At 39.3% G+C, this 21,139-nt stretch overlaps 2 protein-coding genes across 5 annotated transcripts; both read right to left on the bottom strand.

The window, feature by feature from the left end:
* Nucleotides 1-262: 262 nt before the first annotated feature.
* On the bottom strand, nt 263-10,023 carry zfat (zinc finger and AT hook domain containing). Its single transcript, XM_083899447.1, has 24 exons — nt 9,887-10,023; nt 8,728-8,886; nt 8,276-8,422; nt 7,844-7,966; nt 7,551-7,646; nt 7,270-7,362; nt 7,107-7,180; nt 6,629-6,714; nt 6,321-6,419; nt 6,008-6,156; nt 5,806-5,897; nt 5,444-5,592; nt 4,458-5,346; nt 4,163-4,289; nt 3,836-4,068; nt 3,564-3,645; nt 3,105-3,203; nt 2,545-2,718; nt 2,374-2,462; nt 1,462-1,600; nt 1,257-1,363; nt 1,052-1,139; nt 850-947; nt 263-771 (listed from the first exon to the last, which is right to left on the bottom strand). Exons 1-24 carry the CDS (start codon nt 9,903-9,905, stop codon nt 562-564), a joined length of 3,621 nt encoding a protein of 1,206 aa, XP_083755573.1. The 5' UTR covers nt 9,906-10,023; the 3' UTR covers nt 263-561.
* A 694-nt stretch (nt 10,024-10,717) lies between these two features.
* LOC310925155 (protein tyrosine phosphatase type IVA 3) lies at nt 10,718-18,832 on the bottom strand. 4 transcript variants are annotated; one of them, XM_083887029.1, is made up of 7 exons: nt 18,307-18,832; nt 15,416-15,890; nt 13,865-14,018; nt 13,676-13,768; nt 13,463-13,593; nt 12,593-12,667; nt 10,718-12,442 (listed from the first exon to the last, which is right to left on the bottom strand). In XM_083887029.1, exons 3-7 carry the CDS (start codon nt 13,958-13,960, stop codon nt 12,325-12,327), a joined length of 513 nt encoding a protein of 170 aa, XP_083743155.1. In that variant the 5' UTR covers nt 13,961-14,018; nt 15,416-15,890; nt 18,307-18,832; the 3' UTR covers nt 10,718-12,324. The 4 variants fall into 4 exon arrangements, with proteins under 4 accessions (XP_083743155.1, XP_083743154.1, XP_083743153.1 ...); XM_083887028.1 differs by having other exon boundaries at nt 15,409-15,890; XM_083887027.1 differs by having other exon boundaries at nt 13,865-14,002; nt 18,307-18,805.
* Between the last annotated feature and the right edge of the window lie 2,307 nt (nt 18,833-21,139).

The raw sequence follows: 21,139 nt of genomic DNA on the forward strand, positions 1-21,139 counted from the left end.
CGTTCTTTAACAGTAACACACATTTTAACATTAAAATCTGCGTTTTAATGGTCAACTAATGGTAAATAAAAAAAATAAAAATTAATTGTATATCACATATTTAAATAATCTTAATTTAAATAACCCATAGAATTATACAAATAAAAAATGATGAAGAAAGGAGACAATCGCCAAATCCTGATTTTATTGTTAATTGGTAAACGTGATGGTTTTTCTTTAATACATTTGAAAATTCCTGATTACCTAATTACTGATGACCACACAAAGCACTTTTAAACTACAGTTTTGCCATTTACTCGTACACACACACATATATATACATAAACACTGTGCATCAAATGCAGCACATTTTCTGTCACACATACATTAATCTCATTCACACACTGATGCACAGCCACCAGGATGGGTTTTGGGGGTCAGGTGTGTTCCCCAGGGAAATCTGCATGTAGACAAGAGAAGCTGACCTCCGGAGGAACCTTCAGTACGGAAATGGAAGACGAACTACTTCATCCACTGAAATACTGAGAGTCACTGACAAATCTGCAGTGCTGTGTTAAAATGCTAGCTCTGCGAGTTGATTTCTACAGTGTGTTCCTCGACATAGACGATATAGTGATGAGTGTTTTCTCCCTGAGTGAGGACTGTCAGAGCCTCCAGTCCCTGCGCATCCTCCACCACCATCACCTGGTCACCAGTTAGATCCCCCTCGGCATTCACCACCATCAGCTGGTTGCCGCAGTTGTCGAGGTCCTGCTCGTCAGTCACCTGCAACTTTGGCCACAACAAAACATTAAAATATGTGTTGAAACTAGCTGTGATTTCCTTCTCACAAAGTGCAACAATGTTTACCTGCTGTACGACAGCAACGGTGCCTGGAGCCATGGCGACCATGGAGGTGACGGCGTCATGAGTCTCTGAGCTGAACTCAGTGATCTGCTGGATATCAACTGAACACAAAAGCCAGTGTGTTACATACAGCAGACATTACAACATATTAGTGCAATGAATATGCACTGAGCAGAAAATAGGTTTTGGCCACTGCCATTCTTACCGTTGTCATGCAGAGCTACTGCAGGTGCTTCTGTCAGCTGCTCCTCATCCTCCACAGACACATACTGGGCTTCAACTGTCTCACCTGTCTGGATTTTTATATAGCATACAGCAGATATTGTATTATCCTGAAAACCCTAGATTGGACAAATAAAAACAACTGGCAACTATTAATATTACAAATTTATTTTTTGTTTCCCGTTTACCTCCCAAGTGCCCTCTACTACTTTCAGGCTGTGCTTGCTCTTCAGGTGTCGATTCAGCTCCCATGTGGTGCCATAAACAAACTCACATTCAGGACACTTTCTTCCACCTGAACACACAGAGATAAATGCACACACAAGCTGAAAAACCCATGAAATGACTGAAATGTCACTTTAAAGAAGGTGTGAAATAGAAAAGGCTTCAGACCTTGCTGTTTCAGAGCATCAGGGTTAGGCAGCCCAGTTCCAGCATTCTCATATTTCTGATCTGGGTGCTTCAAGCTGTAGTGTCGCTTCAGGGGACCAGCAAGGTTACAGGAGTAGTGGCAGTGGGCACAGCGAAATGGCTACAGGGACAGCCAATGAAACACAACTTGGACAATTTTGAATAATGAATTTTAGCATTCATTGATTTTCTCTGAGCATTTCACCAAACATGTTGTTAGCAAATGATCATTGCTGAAACGTTTAAGTTAAACTAGTTCCCTGGTGTCCTAATGAACATGTCTGTGACATGCGTTACCATAAGGATGAAGCACCATAGCAGTTCAATCACCCTGCCAAAACAGCACCTTTAAAACAAGTAAAACGAAACTTAAGGGACAGGAAATGACATCAGCCACAGAGGCTACTGGGAGCTTACAGCAGTTAGCATTTGGAAAAGTGATAATTTTCAGGCTCTAGCAGGCACATTGCCGTCATATATAACATGTATCCACTGGACAGATAAATCCTCTGAGGCTGGAAGTTTGTGTAGGACTCTGTGCTGCACTGTGGAGCCAAGAATAGAGCTTTTCACGGGCTTCACGCGGAAGTCAACATCGCGTGTTTTATCTCCTGTACTTAGACTGAGGAGGACCACAAAACCATGAGTGAGTCATCTTTTTTCACACTTTGCAGACTGATAGGACCTCCAGAGTCCCAAATATAAGGATTTAAATGATTAAAAAGTTGATTTTGCATAATATGTCCCCTTTAAATATCCACAACAAACAACACTGAGTGAGACTCAACTGATCATACATAGATTAGAACAATTGTTTGATCATCATTTTACAAAAAAAGAATTATTACATATATAATTTAAATCAACATTGAGATATGTGTGTGTTTTTCTGACCTTGAATGCAGCGTGTTGCTCCATATGTCTGACCAGGTACGGATTTGAGACCGAGGTAAAGTCACACTCTGGGCAGTGAAACCGCTTCCCTGAACAAACACAATTATTGAAGAAATAATAATTTATAAATGATTTGTCTCTTTTCATGAGAGAGAGAGAGGGTTTTCACACCTTCATTAGTGTGGCTCTGTCTGTGGCTTTTCAGCGTTACTTTAGACTTGAACTTCTTGCCGCACAGGTCACAGAGGTGACGTTTCTCCGTGTTGTGTCGGTTCATGTGAGTCTTCAGGTTGCTCCTGCTACGGCCCGCGTAGTCACACACACCACAGACGTATGGCTTCAGACCTATGCAGATAAACGTGCACAAAAATATGACAAAACAATATATACATATGGGTTATGAAATGGCAGGAAGAAACAAGACAGCCACCACAGCCTAATGACATATGTATAATAGAGCAAATCAAGATTAAACTTAAGGTAGGTCTTCCATGAATTGAAGTGAATTACAGAACCTGAAACATGACTGTTCATAATTATTTGTAGTACCTATAAAACACAAAGTAAAGTATATTCCAAATGAAGTCACAAATAACTGTAAATGTGTGAAAATAAAATTTAAAGTGATAATTGTCATTTTCATCAATATTATTATGAAAAACTGAAATATTCCCTTCAGGACTGCAGTCGTGTGTGTTCGTCTGTGTAGTAATGACAGAGGAGGGTCAAACCTTGATGGGCCCAGATGTGTTGCTGAAAGTCTCTGCTGTTCTTCAGGAAGTAGGAGTCACAGTAAGGACACTTCTCTGCACGCTGCACAGGCAGTGAATCTGTCCAACACAAACACAGAAACCTGGTCGTCAAAAGCATTCAGTTGTTCAAAACCATTTATGTGTGACACATTTCATTCATAGATGAGGAAATGTTTATAAAGCAGTTTAAGACATGCAGTGAAAATAATAAATAAAATATATGAAATGCAGCATGAAATGGAATTTATTCGAACATCAAGTTGGCACAATGCAAACAATGGAGGAAAAAAATGACAGTCTTGAGTTCAGATTTGGCCAGTGAACTAACGCTTGAAATAGTAGGTACTTAATAGTTACAGTTCAGCATTATCAAGAGAAATGTTAACAGGTTATTGTGTGTTTTGGTTTCTAGATATACAACATGTGTGTTTCCTTTACCAGGGTGGGATGTTTTGATGTGATGCTTTAGTCTGTGCTCTGAATAGCTGCGCTGGCAAACAGGACAGGTCACACTTTTCCCCTGTGAAACAAAAGAGTTTGGTTCATCTCTGCATCCCTCACAGAAAAAAAAAAAAAAACTTAATTCTCCCAGGTTATGTTAGTGGTCTGATGTCACTGAGGTAGGAATGAATAATATGATATATCATTATTTAATCTTAATAAAGTTAAATATTTTTGTCTTATACCGAGAGTGTCGTCAGGCTAGTTACCTGTTCCTGGTGCGTCCTCAGATGGGCTTGTAGTTTGTATTTGTCAGGCGTGGTGTATTTACAGTCAGGGTTAGAGCATGACAGCAGCAAACCACTGTGCTTCTGGATCTGGTGCCGCTTTAAGGAGCTTTTGGTGATGGACGAGTAGTTGCACTTTGTGCAGTAATGCAAGTGCTCCTTAGTGTGCGTGCGTAGATGGATGTTATAGTGGACGTTGTACCAGAAGAGTTTACCTGTGCAGCAGAACATAAATAAAACTGGAGATGCTGAAAGCGTATAAAATACAATTATAGTACAAAACCAGCCATTTCTTCCCCATCATCTTACCACAGTATTGACATTCTAGGTCTCCATACACTTTCCTGAGCCGCTGGAAAGTCTCCATATTCAGACGAGTCTTCCGTAGAGATGAAAACACCTGCTCAAATGCACTCTGAGGGAAAACCTGGGACTCCTGCTGGCAGAAATCAAAGATTCAATAAATTGTGATGGATGTTTTATGCCATGTTTTCTGATATAAAACAGAGAAAATAGTAGATTAACCATCCATCCATCCATCCATCCATCCATCCATCATGTAATGACTTTTCCTCGTTCATTACAATACCATTAACTAATTTACCTTTTCTGGATGTGGCGTCTGGTCCTCGGGTGGTGGAGGCGCTGATGATGAATGTGTGGTGTCACACACATCAGGTAGGTCAGCATTGCCTGGTGATGAAGTGGTGTCCGTGTTTTTGGCTGCATGTGTGTTTTTCTGATTCCTGTCTGCTTGGAGGGTCATGCGGGCGCTCTCCACATCCCGTCTGTCTTTGTTTTCAGCTGCAGGGGTGCAAGAGTCCATTTTGTTGCTTTGTGATGGTTCTCCAGCTGTTGCTTTGTCCTGTTTCTCAGTAGGAGTTGAAGTTTCCACGGAAATTGCTTCATGGGAACCTTGCTGTGCACCTTCATTTTCTACTTTTTGTCCTGCTCCTTCCTCTTTGACCTGTACATTTTCTTCACTTTCGCCTTGTGGCTTAATTTCTTCCTGCTCTTCAGCTTCTAGCCGCTCCACTTCCACACCTGGCAACTCCTCCTCTCCAACACCATTCACCACCACCCTCTCATCTGTCCCGTGTTCCTCCTGTACCCCTCTCTCTGTGTCCCCCCTGTCCTCCTCCCCCCACATGTCCCCTCCAGGCTGTATCAGATAGTAGCTGCTATTAATACACTTGGTGAAGGCCTGTTCCTGTTCCAGCTCAGAGTGAGACTCTTTCAGGTGACTCTTAAGTTTCTGAGCACTGACAAACTTCCCGTCGCAATCACAGCACACATACAGGAAGAGGTGTTTCCTGACATGAGCAGTGAGAGCGTCCATTTTGGTGGCTGCATGGTCACAGAGCAAGCAGGCGAAGGGACGCAGACGCCCATGGACCAACAGGTGGCGCTCCCGCTCGAGCTGGTTCTTAAAGTGTCGGTTACAGGTGTGGCAGTGGAAAAGGAGCTGTCTGAGGCCCTGACGAGTTTTTAACCTACAAAAAGATAAATAAATTCATTGAAGATGAAGGTGGGACTGTGAATAAAATGACGGTATAGATTAAATTAATTATTGGAAACTGCAGATTATACCTTAGCTGCTGGTAGCTCTGATAGACTGCGGGGTCTTTGAGGTCATGATTTATCTCCATGTGTTTCAGCAAGTTCTTCACATCCGAGTACTTTCTCTCACAGAAGTTACAGTGCTGCTTCACCTTCATGTGGACTCGCTCGATGTGGACCTGCATTATCAGAAACACAGAATAACAAATTCATTCAATGCAAGAACAAGAAACTCCACAGATCATGTGCATGCTGCATGAAGATGAGTGTCAACATACAGGAACCTAGCTCCAATAAAAGAAAGGCTTCATAATGTTTGCACCCATTCACACTAAACATGCACACGATTATCACGACTACAGACAATAAACAGAACAACTAAATTAATAAACCTTTAGGTGTCCTGGGCTGAGGCTGGCGAAAGGGCAGTGTTGGCAGCTGAACTTCTCCCCTGTGTGCTTCCTCAAGTGAACATTCAGGTTTGCTTTGAAGGGGAAATTGAGTTAATAGGGGGCTTAGCAATGTAATAAAATAACAATTTATTTTGCCTGTTGTAATATTTCTTCACTTGTGTGCCAGTGAGCCTGGATTAACCTTTTATGGTTGATGCGTAGTCACAGTGAGGACACTGGAACGGTTTCTCCTGGGTGTGCACCCTGAGGTGTGCGACCAGAGAATGTCTGAACTTGAAGATCTTGTTACAGAACTCGCAGGTGAAGATCTTCATCTTACTCTGAGATGAACTGGGAAACACAGTGTAACAATATTATATTTTGGGGGTAGGTGGTAGCACAGTTAATGACAAACAAACAAAGAATCAAAAGTCCTTTTCCTCCAAACAAAACTGCTGTTACTAAAAAATAAAATCACAACAAATGTATTTGATAGGGAAATATTATTTTAGTACTTGGCAGCATGTTGCTTGATAGAATATTCCTGAAAGCCTCTGCCGACTGCTGCTCCCTTTGTTGTTGTTGTTGTTGTTGTTGTTGTTGTGGAGGTTGAACTAGGAGCAGAAGACAAAATGGTCACTCAACTGACAGTGAAAAACATTGTTCTACTACATTTATGTGGATTATAAGTCAATTATCAGGTTTGTTTCACTCTTTTCATGACAGATGATGAGATAATAATGCTTTATTGTCAGATTTACTCGACCAAGATTAACTATTAAGACCGTGAATCATGCAAATGCAATTTTTTTTATTACATTACCTCAGCTCCTGCGCTGATTCAGCATCACCTTCCAAGATGGTGGCTTCAGTTTCAGGGTCTTGTGAGTGACTCTGGAAGACAACAGACTGACCAGGTACATTTAGTAAATGATACTGTCATAGGTGAATAAAATCATCTTAACTAAATAGAAGCCCATAATTAAAAACGCAACTTTCAATCATTCTCCTCATTTAAAACTAATTGGAGAAATGTCCTGCAACAGTTTTCATTGAGATCACATCTTAATTTATAGGTAGTTTTCAGTGTTAAGGGGGAATTCTGTAGATTATCTATAATACTGTTTTTAGAAAAACAAGAGGTTGTAAAAGTATATCTATGAGCACCAAGGACTTCTCTGTCACTGTTTTATGTTTCATGGGTTTAAATCCTCGAGGTGGGGTGGTCAAAATTGTCAAAATTAAACTAAAACTGTTTACTCAGTTAGATCAAAACCTATTTTATATATTCCTGGTCTTACGTGAGGCTGAGTCTCGTTGGCTGCAGACTCAGTTTCTGTTGAACCATCCTCTAGTGGAACAATTTTAGAAACACCTGTTGAAATAAAGGAAACACATTTTAGATAAGACATACTTCCTCATTAGACAAAATGTTTAAATTATCAGAAAAAAAAAAAAACTGGCCTGGGATTGTTTCATTCTCTGCCAGAACAAAACTGACAACTGTCTTTTTATTTCCTGTTGCTGGGGCTCCATCCTTCGATGTGAGATTTTGGTCTACATAGAACAAAACACAACACAAGAACAAAATACGTCCGATTCATCAAATCTGATCTATAGACATACGATAAGAAAGTATGTCTACAGTCATCTTCATATTCAGAAGAGCTTTCTTTATACTTTCAGACTTCAAAACAAAAGGTATGTATGAAAGTCCGTAATTATTTAAACAAAATTTATCTTACCTTTTTCTTTTTCTCTCACAGGTCCTGGCCTTGCTGTGTTCTGGCGCTTCCTGCTTGAATCAGCTTTCACACGGTCATTCCCAGGGATCTCCTCCCCTGTTGCAATAAAGATTATTTTGTCTTAAAATACAATCACTTTTTCCACCAGTGTCTGGATTATAACAACATACGGTACTTATTCATCTTAAATAATATATCTAACATGCTTTCACTTACTCATACTCTTCTTTGTAAGGCTCTATGTCACATAACTTCTCCGTTCACATTTTGGTCTTTGTCATTTCACGACTCACCGTTTCCCTCTCCGTCCTCCTCCTCCTCCCTAAGGCAGATGTGTTTGAGGATCTGTCGTTTGTTGCTGAACGAGCGACGACAGTTTCTACAACTGAGTCCGAAAATCTGATCATGGCTTTCACCTAGCAGAAAGAAATATCATTAATAAAAGCATATAACAAACACTCTTGGCTTGAAGGTCTACTAAACAACTTAGTGAATGATTTGTGAAAGGATAGACTTGTATTTCTATCAGTCTGACACTCCACCACTAAAGTAACATTTACAACAGAAGTAACTATTGTCTCAGAGGAAAACTGGCCTTGGACTAAATGCTAATGTAATTTGAAATTGTCAGGTTTGTTAACTATCTTCCTGAACACACTTGTCCTGCTTTCCACACCAACAAGCAAAATTGTATGTGGGGTACATGTAAATGTTTGCAGTACAACCTTCTACAGAGCTATGCTGTGAGTCTCCCTCTGTCTTATTCCCTTTGTCTTTTTGCTCAAGTTTATCATCTGGAGAATGGGTGGAGTCAGCCTTGACCTTCTTCGTAGAGCCTTTTGGTCGTCCTCGCTTTCGCTTCACTGGGCTCTCTGCAGGCAAACAAGACAACACCTATTATTTTTAATAACAAAGACATTAAATAAGGTAGATAAGGGATTTATTTTCTTTTAAATTTGGGAGATGGGGTGTTTTTAGTGTCGGTGGATCAGTTGATGTCTGATCTACTTTAGCTTCTGCTTTGTGTCAATGATGGCAGTATTTCCAGAATATCTCATTATGTGTTGTTCATATTAAAGTCAAATTCATCCTTAAATTAGTCAGTGTTCAGTGATCACACATAATTAATTTTATAATCGTTTTAAAAGTATTCCCAGCAATGACACACTAATCTGACCTGCCACTGTCTCCACAGGTTCGGCAACAAGAGGCTTCAGCGTAGTGATGATGTCATCAGGAAGCTCCTGCTCAGGGTGAACCTGACCGCAGTGGGCCAGCAGCAGAGGGCGACTGGGAGAGAAGAGGTTGCACAGTCGGCACATAAACACCGAACCAGCTAAAAACAACACACAAAAGAAGGCCTTAGTTTAAGAAAACAAATATATGTACAGACATGTTCTAAAAGCTTCCATGCCATGAGATCAAATAAGATCTAAACAAATGACTAAGTGTGTTCCTCTGGACAAACAGCCAAACATCTCTTTTCATTGGATAATCATGGTTTGTCTTTCTAAATGTTCATATAAAAATAAGAAGCTCTTACAATCCAATAAAACACTAGGTTTGTCTAATTTGCAGACAGTGATGCCCTGTGATCTGTGTTATGCTTCCCAAACAAGAAGCGTTTCAAACCCGAGTTTATCATTGCACCCTCAGTGGTTAGGAAGCACAAGAAATAAAAATATATATGTATATAAAATGTACATGAAAATAAAACATGGAACATGGAAAGAAAAACTTCATACAAATGTCCAAATTTGTGTGCATTCTCCAAAAGCTTACAGTTGTGTACACACAGCCTTGTCCTATAAATACAATAAATAGCATGTTGGGGGGCACATGCTATTAATGTTGCAGTCCTTGTTTATCTCCGTCATAGTGTTTGAATATGAAAGGGCAAATTAATTCTAGGCCACTTTTGTGATTTTACAACCCTCTATGGTTAAAATGAATATCATGTTACATTTGTATCGAGGTGGTGGAAAGGGGGCCCTAAAAACAAATTCAGCTTAGGGCCCCATAAAGGTTTGGGCCGGCACTGGTGCATATTGTCTTGTAACAGACTCACACACCTGAGAGGACGTCTGCCGACTAGCCAACCTAACATTTAACTTCACCGCGATTCTGTCAAGTCGTATGTTGTCTAAAAACTCGCACCGTTCCATTAGTAACTAACGGGCACACCCGTACAGGACAAACTATGGACCACAATAACGTATCAACATTGTCAACAACATGAAACGAACGATCCCGAAAGTGAGTTGTGAACGATTTGGCCGAAGCGAAAATGAAGACCCGACAAACATATTCGCGCTGGATCTTGTACAAACTCTTACCTTCTTCATGTTCATCCATTTTTTCGGCATTTTAACAGCGAGTTAAAAAAATATTATCGATGGGTTAGAACCATCGTAGGATTCAATATTATGCGTTATTTAGATTGATAACCCAATTTTATTTTACGTACGAAAGAATTTCTGTCGAATCTGCGACACAAGTACATCTCAATGATCTCATGGTACATCTCTTTGAAGCAACGGAAGCGGACGTCGGTCTCGTCTAGAGGTAATGTAGAAGACAGCGCCCTCTGTGGCGGGAAGACTGAATGTTATGCTCTTGTTTTTTTTTTTGGTTTTTTTTTAATTATCGAAAATAAAAGTCTTGTTTGTGCCTTTGTTTATGAGGGTTATATACAATAAATATTATAAGATACATTATATATACTTATAATATGTATAATATATTTATTGTCAACCACTCACTGTTTTTGAGTTTATGAAATAACTGAACATCAGGTAAATAAATGCAGGTTTACATAACATTTCAGATTCTAAATAAATATTTATTTGGAGACCAATTTTTAATTTTATTTAATCAATTTACATTAAGACTACATTTCATTGTCATTATTATCCATGTTACAGCTGGCGTGGCTTTTACTTTAATTTACTCTCAATGTCTTCAAATCTTTCTTGCATGAAGAAATGTGAGACTGTTTGATTGTGTCTCTGAACTGTTAACACTCACATTAACAGAGTTTAAGAAAGTCTTTGCTTTTTTACTAGTTATTTTGTAATATTCAGCTAAATGGAGCCTAAGAAGGCCACTAATCCATAGAAAAGTTGTAAAATGACGGATGGATAGATGGACAGCTCTTAACACATGGAGGCAATGACAAAACCTTTATTAAACAATGCAAATATTTACAGACAAAAGGACATTTACAGCATTTGTTTTTATATAAAAAAGTCTCAATTCAGCCCCGGCCACACACACATGCACACATTCACACGCTCACACACAAAGCAATCACACTGTAGCCATTCTTTTGGGGTAAAATATGTGACCCTCTTACCTCACACTTCACATAGTGCTTCTTTACTTCAGATCACACCCACTGCTCCCATTTCTTTTATACAATTTGTTGTTCATGTCGGAGATGTTTTTCTTAATACAGATGACGAGTATAACTATGATACACAACCCGCTAATACATAAAAAGTGCACACTTTATTATCAGGGAAACCAAAGTTGAATCAGTTATGAATGAAAAATGAAAACAGGAGTCAGTAGCAGATGTTTGCATGTATCATTCAGGAACAATGCAAATAATTAAGTCAACCGCACAATAAAATGTGTGTCAACTACTGTGACCAAGTCTAAAAGATGTGACAATGCACAGCAACATGTGAGATAAAATTACACCAGTACCTCAATTTAACAGACACATCAGACGAAAGGTGGCCTGTCACTGTAACAAACAGCCTGACCAGTAGGTGTCACCGTCTGCTCGTATGGACAGGCTTTACACACCAACCACAAGATCATGTTAAAGACACCGTATATGTTTGTAAACGCAGAAATTATTCCCGAAAAAAAAGAGCAAACTCTTTGCAATCACAGAAGGAGAAGAGTTGACCTTCCCTTATAGAAGATTCCACTGTTTCTGAATTCATGTCATATTGAATCCAAAATATATTTGTTAGACATTTCCTATTTCTATGTAACATATTTTATACTACGAATCATTCTGCTCACCACAAAGCTCTCCTCTGTGGGAGACAGTAAACAGAGCATAACATAATATGTCTTGTGCACAGTATATGTCATACTGTAATATTAAACCAGTGGCTGCGACAAAAAACATATAAAAGATTTATGTTTTGCCAAATGTGTCATCTATTGTAGCATTATATAGGTTTGTTTTCATGCTAACTGTAGATGAATGAATGAAAAAGTATCCCTTTCGCCTCAACTGAGAACAGACAGCAGCAGGATTAGTGTATGGAGATTTACACTGAGCTGCTAAAATCCATCTAATCTAAACATTAGCATTTGATTAGATTGGTTGAAAACTTGATAAAAATCTCATACAAGTTTTAAATTTATCCCTGATTTAACTTTGAGTATAAACAATTCTGGGGGGGGAGAGAACTGTCCATCCCTTATTTGATTTGTCCATCTTTCTTCACTGTAAGCTGTGAAATAAAGCAAAATTCCAACAGACTAAAATGATCTTTCAAAGACACCTCAAACAAAACAAGTGAACAAAGATGGATTCGAATTTAAAAAAAAAAAAACATTCATAAAATCCCTGCACTGATGGTGCAGGTGCAGGTGTAGGTGAGACAAGGCTTATGTGGTTGGATTCCTGAGAGTGTGTGTGTGTGTGTGTGTGTGTGTGTGTGTGTGTGTGTGTGTGTGTGTGTGTGTGTGTGTGTGTGTGTGTGTGTGTGTGTGTGTGTGTGTTGTGCGTGTGTGTGCATGTGTGTGTTCACATGGTGCAACACTTGTTCTTGTGTGCGTGAGACTCTTTGAAGCGGAGTCTCTGTTTGGATCGATATTTCTCCAGGTAGGTTAGCTGTTTGCTGTTGATGGCTCCACGACGCTTCCTAAAATACACATATATTATTATATTATTATAGTATAAATGCTCCATTTTAAACTAAAAAAAACATACATTATTCATACACACAGCATACACACAGATGGGCTTCTGTTTGCCGTAACTGCATGAGTGTGAATACACAGGATGTACTTACTGCCTGATGAGTTGAATTGCATCTTCATACTTCATCCCACTCTCTATCAGAGCCAGAGCCACCAGCACAGGAGCCCTTTACACACACGCATGCACACACACACACAGACCTGTAAATCCCCAAACCCCAAAAAACAACCACTTATATATGTACACTTTTATATATAGATCTTCATGAGGGCCAAAAAACATATAAACTATAGGGTGTGACAACACTTTGAGAAAGTAAGGACATTTTGGCTGATCCTCACAACTGGAAATGGCTTTTTCAGGGTTAACACTTGGTTTTATGGTTAAGATTATAATTAGATGCATATTAGGGTTAGGTCAAAAGTTAGGGTTAAGCCTTTAGTTGTGGTGGTTCAGTTTAGGATAAGGGGCTAGGGAATGCATTATGTCTAGTGCCCTCACTAAGAATGCTATGCAAACAGGGATGGGCAGTATTTCTGAAACATGTTTTTAAAATACAAAATATAATTTTTTAATTTGTATTCAATTCTAATTGAATGAATAAACGTAAATGCTGTGTATGTTTTTGTATTTAAAATACTTACTCTTTGAAACAACGTGACATCATAATAAACATCATAATAAAGCAAATGTGAGGCTTTTAATTCGGCCACACATGTCAAGTTTTCATAGTAACACTTGTGTTTGCCTTTTTTCTTAAATATTTTTTTCTTGTTTTACATTTAGCTACATAAGAAATGATAGTTGCTATACTTTTATTTGCTAGCCTTTGGCTACAATCTGGTGTGTTCACATTCTTGAAATGTTCATAAACATGCATTGTCCCTCCAAATAAACTAGTAATATTACATATAAATAGTTGGGTATTTGGTATTTTATTTTGAAATACATTTTGTCTTACCGTCCTAGTCCAGCCACACAGTGAACAGCCACACAGCATCCTGGGTCCTCCTGAAACTTCTTCTTCAGCAGACTTAACCAGTCATCAACAAGCTTACTTGGAGGTGGGGCTCCATCATCGAAGGGCCAATCCTGAAAGAGAAATAAACTTCTTCTATTTCAGATCCAGGAACTACACATTACAGTATGACACTTGTGTGTTTTGTTTCCTTACCACCACATTGATGCCGTCTTTCTCGAGTGGAGTTTTGTCATAAGTGATATCGCACACTCGAACCACGGTGGTTGCACCATATCTCTTCAGGTCCTGCAATGAAAGTGAGAAACAGTGTGTGCATGTGCATCTCACCTGTATGAAGTTCTTCAGTGCATAGCTGATAGCAGTCACACACGTGTTGCTTACCTCTATGAAGGAGCCGAGTGTGCTGTCTGTGGGGTTGTGGGTGATGAGGAACCTCATGTTCTTGTGGGACAGTTCCACTGGAGCTGGACGGTTCATGTTGGCCAATGTGACCTTTGACCTCCCACGATGATCTCTGACCTTAATGTTGATGTAGCTATTAACAGTGAGCCTCGTGTTGGTAGGATATGTAGTACATAAGGTCTATAGCTGTATATTAGCACAATTTCATATTTATGACTTTCTATTAGAAGCACATTTAAAGCCTTTTTGACATTGCTTTACAGCAGTGTTTAATGACAGACATGGCAGATATTCCCAAAAAATGCAACAATAGTCATGTCTGTTTTCCCTCCAAAATTAAATGTGTTTTTCTCTAATATCTTGTCCTTTTGTTGTTCAAAATGTATCATCAGTCTGTGCAACTTTGACAGAATCTGCCAAACTTCACCAGCTTGACAATACTAGACAAATTTGATGAAAACCGTTACAGAATAGTGCAGCATTTTTATGGAATTAATTTGACCACTCACATCTGTCTGTTAACCTGGAGCTGCATAGCATTTTAGCATAGCTTAGCTTAGCTTATGTTAGCTAATTATTACTTGTCATTTTCCCATTTGAGTTTTTGCTGAAATTAAATAAGCAAGCTATAACATGATAACCAAAGTGTTTTGCTAGTAGGTGAAATATTTAAGGTGTGGACAGAGCCAGGCTATTTTGTTTAGCATCGTGTCTTTATGCTAAGCTAACCAGCTGTTGGCCTCAGCTTTATTTGCCATTTAGACTGAACAGTGGCCTCAATCATACTAATCTGAATTCAGTCAAGTTAAAATATATTAAGTATTTGAAGAAAAGTTGAATAAATTATTGAAAACAGAATAGAAACAAAGGTTACAATATATTTTGTTTGGTATTTATCAGTAAAACATGTATCTTTTCTGCTTTTTTAAGAGATAAGAGAACATTTTTCTTATTAACTGTACAGACTGTGTTTGACTCCTGACCCTTAATTAAAAGATAATAACGTAATCATTATTATTGGTATATTGAGTTTGGTGAACTCATCTTATTTCCCATCATATCTTCATCATCTTAAGCTGGCCTGAAAATGAAAGCTCATTTGTAACAAAACTCTCTCGTCACTGTCATTGTCATTGTTGTTTATGTTTGCATTTGTGCAAATACGTTCCGTTTTGTAGATGCCTTTTCTTGTTCACTTTTGCACACTGTCTTTGTCTTCTAAACAAACTTACAGAACATGTTTTTGCGGGATACAAGACTCCTCGCATGGAGGTACAAAAATGAATAAGGCAAATAATCAAATGTGAATTAACGAAATTTGGTGGAGATGTTTGCACTGGAGATTTTTTCAAAGAATAAACCAAGAGCATATCTGTGCACTGGCTGTACAATGACAAACAGAAATGTTTATGCAAGAAGTGCAATAATTAATCATAATCACATTAGTCATGTGTGGAATGCCAGAACCAGTCTTTAAAATGCAGGAAAGTGTTGGTGCATCATTACGTGAAGTCAAAATCTACCTGTCACCTTTAGTTCCAGCTGTGGTCTCCACTTAAAGTCTCCAAGTGATTGTTGACACTTCCTGTTGAATGTGGAACGTCCTGTTTAAAGCCGTTTGACTTGTCCTCCCAATTCCAAGGTTGTAAATGTTTAGTTTGCAACATTCATTGACTGTATTCTCTCGACCAACAGGCTACAGTGTCAGGTCTGTGCGGTCTCCCTTTGTATTTGAACTCTCTGGTTGTCAAGTCCTTCACTCTGTTACTGCTCGCTGCCTTGCTCAGTGCCTCTCTCAGTCCCTTTCTCTCTTCAGATTGCTTCCGGTGTGCGAGACTCCACTTGTTACCCCATGAGCTGGCTGGTTCAGAGGACAATGGAAAAATGTCTTTCAGGGTTCAAGGCCACAGGATGCCATAGTGCACATCATCCCACGCAGGATTTAAAAGTGTTGGGCGTGGCAGTAATCACCACTCTGCCGCATAAACTCCATCAACCAGTGGTTCTAAAGTCATAAAGACACAGAAAAAGAAACAAGTCAGTTGAAACATTCAACTTGCAGGGTGAGGAAACATTTCAGTAATGCAGCAATGGTTTGAAGGTATACTGCTTTTCCCTTAAGGCAGAGTAGGCAGATCAGCCAAAGGATCACCTCCACTGTCCTCTTTGATAGTTTGAAATTGTTTGGGCCCATGATCATTTTAGGAAAGTGTGAGTTGCAAGGAACTGATTTAATTTGTGTGAGCAGATTAGTATTCAGAATGACCTCATGTGCAATACATACAATAGCTCGAACCTGTGTTTACGAGGGATGAACCAGAGAGCTGGGCAACAAATGAAGCATGGGCTTGAAATCTAATATATGAGGGGTTCGCAGTATATGGGAGATTGTATTAGATTAGCCTGCACAATATCTACAAAATTACATTTGGTGAGGGAAAAAAAAAGCAAATGTGACTTTTGATTTATCTAGACTGGTTTGATTGTGTCTACGTGACCAAAGAAGTCAAACTACATGCTCTGGTAGTTTAATGTCAAATTCTGTGATCAATGGAATTTGGAATGAAGTGATGCGATTTAAAGCTGGTCTTATATATTAGCGAGCTGTCAATGACTTTAACTCATGCAACATGTGTATGTGATGCTCAAGCATGTCTTGAATAAACCTGGCGTAATAGACGTTTTTTTTACAGCAGATATTTCTTTAAATGAAATAGTAGGACAAACACAAGATTTACCAGTAACATTGATGAAGGTTCCACTCCAGTATTAACAGAGCTGTGTTATTGTTCAAGTGTAAGGGTAGATCACGCTAAATACTTGACACCTTTAGAGGATGTTTTTTTTTTTTTTGCATATATGTTTTCTGGATGTGTTCCAGTAGAGTGAAATAGAAATAATGATCCTCTACTGTTGTTATAGCATTGCTAAAACAAATCTAATGGTGGCTTAAGATTTCTGCACAGTACTGCATGTATAGAAAATACACACATTTAAATTGTACAAAGCAGTGCATAAACAATCATTTAATTTAGGTGAAACACAAAGGTCAGCTAAACACCTGGAATATTTGAGATCATATACACAGATTGTTTATATAGGGAGGGAAGTTGCTCAGAGACGAGACACTCCATCCAATCACACGCCCATTTCAGAGTAACAACAAAGGAAAGCTCAGAGGTAATCTGAGTTATTTACGGTCACCTCTTCACCCCTGCTCTGACACACACACACACACACACACACACACACACACACACACACACACACACACACCTCATAATCACATGCTCCAGATGACTACGGCTTATTTCAGGTTGGTCATTATCTTAAATTAGGAATTGTATGTATTTACAGTATACAAGGGTGTACCAGGGTACAGGACAAGCCAAAATGTATGATATAAGAAGAAAACATTTATTTATCACTGACGGAGTGAGCTTATAGTGATATATCATTTTGAAGCATTTGAAGCATATATGGGTCACGGGCACAACAAAGTGAAAAGTGAGACACACACACAGGATAAAAACCGCAGACACTGTCACAGAATAATATAATGCTGATTTTCCCTGTTACCTTGGAGCAGAGTCTGGTTTGCAAAACAGGTGCATGATGATTGTCTGTGATATTCCTATCACAGGTTGGGTGTAGGAACTCGAAAAAGTAATTAAAAAAATAATAATTTTAGAGCTGCATTAGCATGCCAGAAAAAACACACAAACTTGTTTGCAACACACAATAAAAGGGCAGGTATAGTAGTCTCCAATAACTTTGACCCTGTAGCAGCACTTTGACCTTTAGAGGATATTTTCTGCAACAGTTCACATCACTACTCACGCGGGAAAAAGTGCCTACACTGAATGCCAATTTTTGAAACAGATCTGTCATGCTATGCTGCCGTCTTTCTCAACTCGGTGGACAGCTTGGCTGCTGAACGCGCAGGGAAAATCCACAAACCACTGACTGTCACTTCCCCCAAAGCACTGCAGGAGCAGCAGCAGCAGAAGCAACAGGAGCAAGGCTATGCCAGAGTTTGAGTGCTGACATACAACCAGCTGACTGCCTGTTATAGGCAACCCCTGTAGACACTGAATACCTGCAGCTGTATTAATAGCTGTATCTATACTGGTGACTGGTTCTGTGACACATCAGATTTTTCCATTGCTGGTGCAACCCTGTGCTCCTGCTCTCTGCATGTTGCACTCAAGTTCTGTGATTAGCTTTCACTACTGACAACACTGTAGTGGAAAATGATTTCTGTATTTTTCTGTGTTTCTCACCTAACTGTTATGTATAAAACATTGTAACAGGGCACCATGGTGTCTATATGCTGTATCCAGAACCTATGTAGTATTTAACTGTAATTTAAGGGAATACAGCAAAACAAATGCAATGGAATATTCAATGTGTGTCCTTACCAGTTAGCTCTTCCGTGTCATCTCCAAACAGACTGAACAGTAGTTCCTCATGTGCCACAGTGAAGTCCACCTGCTTTCAGTCTTTTTCCGCCTCAGTAGTAGCTGGAAAATCAGGTTGTGATGCAGAGAGACTTTCTGCAACAACCTGTTGCACTGCTCTGCTCCACTGTCTCCCTGACTCGCTCACTCACTCACTCCTGCCCCTGCTTGCCTCTCCCTCCCTCTCTCTCTCTCTCTCGCTCTCTGCTATGTACAGTTTGTCCCACTTTGTGGCTCTGCCTTGTTGTGGAGCAGCGTAGAGTGTTGGGCCAAGGATCTGCTGTGAGCTGGTCTAATCAGGCTGAGCAGCCATCTGACCCTGACAGACCTGTCACCAGCAGAACACTCTACAGTTAATGCTCTTAGAGAGAGCGAGAGAGAGAGAGAAGCCTCACTCCCCCTCCTCTTCTTCCACTCTCCTACTTTCTCCCCTCTTCTCCTCCAGCAGGCACGTAGTGGGTAAATAAGAGGTGCTGTTCCCTCCTCCTCCTCCTTCTCCTCCTCCTTCCCTCCTTCCAGCAGGCAGATGATTACAGGGTCTAATAAAGGAAGTCCATGATCTCTCATGTAACAGTTTGCATTGACAGATTTAATGTAGATCAGAGTTTAAGTCCATTAGACTTGGTAAATCGTTCCCATGAACATTTCCTGCCACGACACATCTGTCTGGACCGTCTCTTGTTTTCCTTCTCGTCTGCCTCCCTCCCTCCCTCCCTCCCTTGCTCTCCCCCTCCCCACCCGTCCCTGAAAGACTAAAAATAAACGGTCCTTTGAGCTACCACACAGATTGGACAAGTCAAACGTTCGAGGCTCAGTTCAGGGAATTCACTTTCTCCATAATGGACACCAGTAGTACCATGGGTCTTTGTTTTCCTGCAGCTAAGCCCACCGCCTAAACCACAGGCCATCGGTCAACACATCATCCAAATAAATAAATAAATAAATAAATAAATAAATAAATAGGACATTACAGGACAGGACATTAATACATTTCACACAGAGTTGGCTTTCAAAGCTTTTCGGGATTTATGTTTAAGTCCTCTTTGACAGGTTTGTTTATGGTATGGGGAGGATATATGAGTCCAGGCGGTCACAAGACATGTCACAAGACATGTCACAAGCACAGAACCTGTTGGTGCCTCATCTGACTGATCATCAATCACTTAGAGCTGCAGTTAACACAAGTGTTTACCTATTTGCGGAGCTGAGTGTGAAAACTTCCCAATTCATTCCATTGAAATGTCATGGTCATAATGTCTGCTGCGCAAAGTAACTTTCTGTGTATGTGTTGCACACATGCACGGTGGCCTCTGTGATCCCACTGCCCTGTCACCTTCTGTTGATTTTGACAACAAGCATAAATATAGACACATAAGTGGTGACCAGCAGATTCAAAACGCAAAGTGACAGGATGGAGAACCTCCAGAGAAGAAGAAGAACAAGTTAGAAAGACACAGATTGGCATTGTTGAATGACATTGAAGTTAAATGGCATCTTGACCCTTTGTGCAACATACTTAGTTATACAGTTTTTAAATCAATAAATACAGTATCCTACAAAATCATTGTTTTTTGTTCTGTGTCTAATATAACAATTAATAATCTACTTTTTTGAGTAATAAAAAAATCTAAGCATTTTAATGGGACACGTGATGCTGAAAATCAACTTATTTAGAATATTACATTCACAAATAAAAAAACAATTATTTATTATAAACGCAAAATTGTCCAAGTCTTGATTGAAAAGAAAAGAATAATCTTATTTACTTTGCCCCTTTATCCCACGTAATCAATTTAAATAGTATATAAAACAAAATTACAATAATATACACAACATAAAACAGGTAAATAAAATAGTCATAGCCATTCACTTTCCTGTTGTTAAGACAAACAAGCAAATTATAAAATTTCAAAGAAAAAAAATAGGACCAAAAGCCTGTCTACTATTTATTGTGTCTGTTTATACCATTCATATTCTTGCATTTGGTAATGTTTTGCAATTAACAATAACACCTTAGGAGCCTTAAAAGTGTCTATATTCCCATTCGTTTCCAAAACCAATCCGCTTTTTGTGTTATCAGCAAAACACATACTCCAGTAACATGCACCTGAAATGTCACTGCCACCTCTCCTTGTCTTCATATTCATATTCCCCTGAGGCTTCATCTCTCCCAGATAAGGGAATCAATGTCCAGTGTGACCTGACCATGACCATCTGTTTTGATGCTGCAAATGGCAGTAAACCGGCCCTAACATGGTTGCTGCATGGCTTCTGGAAATGTGAGCTGACACTTTGTACGTCAGTCCTCAGCTGGCAGTCTTGTGCATTTTGAGGAGCCTATGAAACATAGGCCATTGGCTGTGTGGAGTCACCTGATGTCACCTGATGTATGAATTATTGTTGTTTTTATTACCCCCAAAATTAACCTTTTATTATATATATATATACATATATATATATATATATATATATGTATACAGACATATATACAGACATATATATTGGGGCCACTATGTTTTAAAGGAGTCATATTATACCCTATTTCATCAAGTTAACCTAATTCCCTGGTGTCCTAATGAACATGTCTGTGAAATGCTTTGGTAAATAAAAATAAGGATGAAGCACCACAGCAGTTCAGTCATCCTGCCAAAACAGCCCTGATCAGAACGCTTGGTTAAGTAGTATCTCTTTAGGTTCACCTTTCAAAGTCCACCTTTAAAAAAAAGTAAAACGAAACTTAAGGGACAGGAAATGACATCAGCCACAGAGGCTACTGGGAGCTAACAGCAGTTAG

The sequence above is a fragment of the Microchirus variegatus genome (assembly GCF_963457635.1).
Source record: "Microchirus variegatus genome assembly, chromosome: 1".
NCBI classification, from domain to species: domain Eukaryota; kingdom Metazoa; phylum Chordata; class Actinopteri; order Pleuronectiformes; family Soleidae; genus Microchirus; species Microchirus variegatus.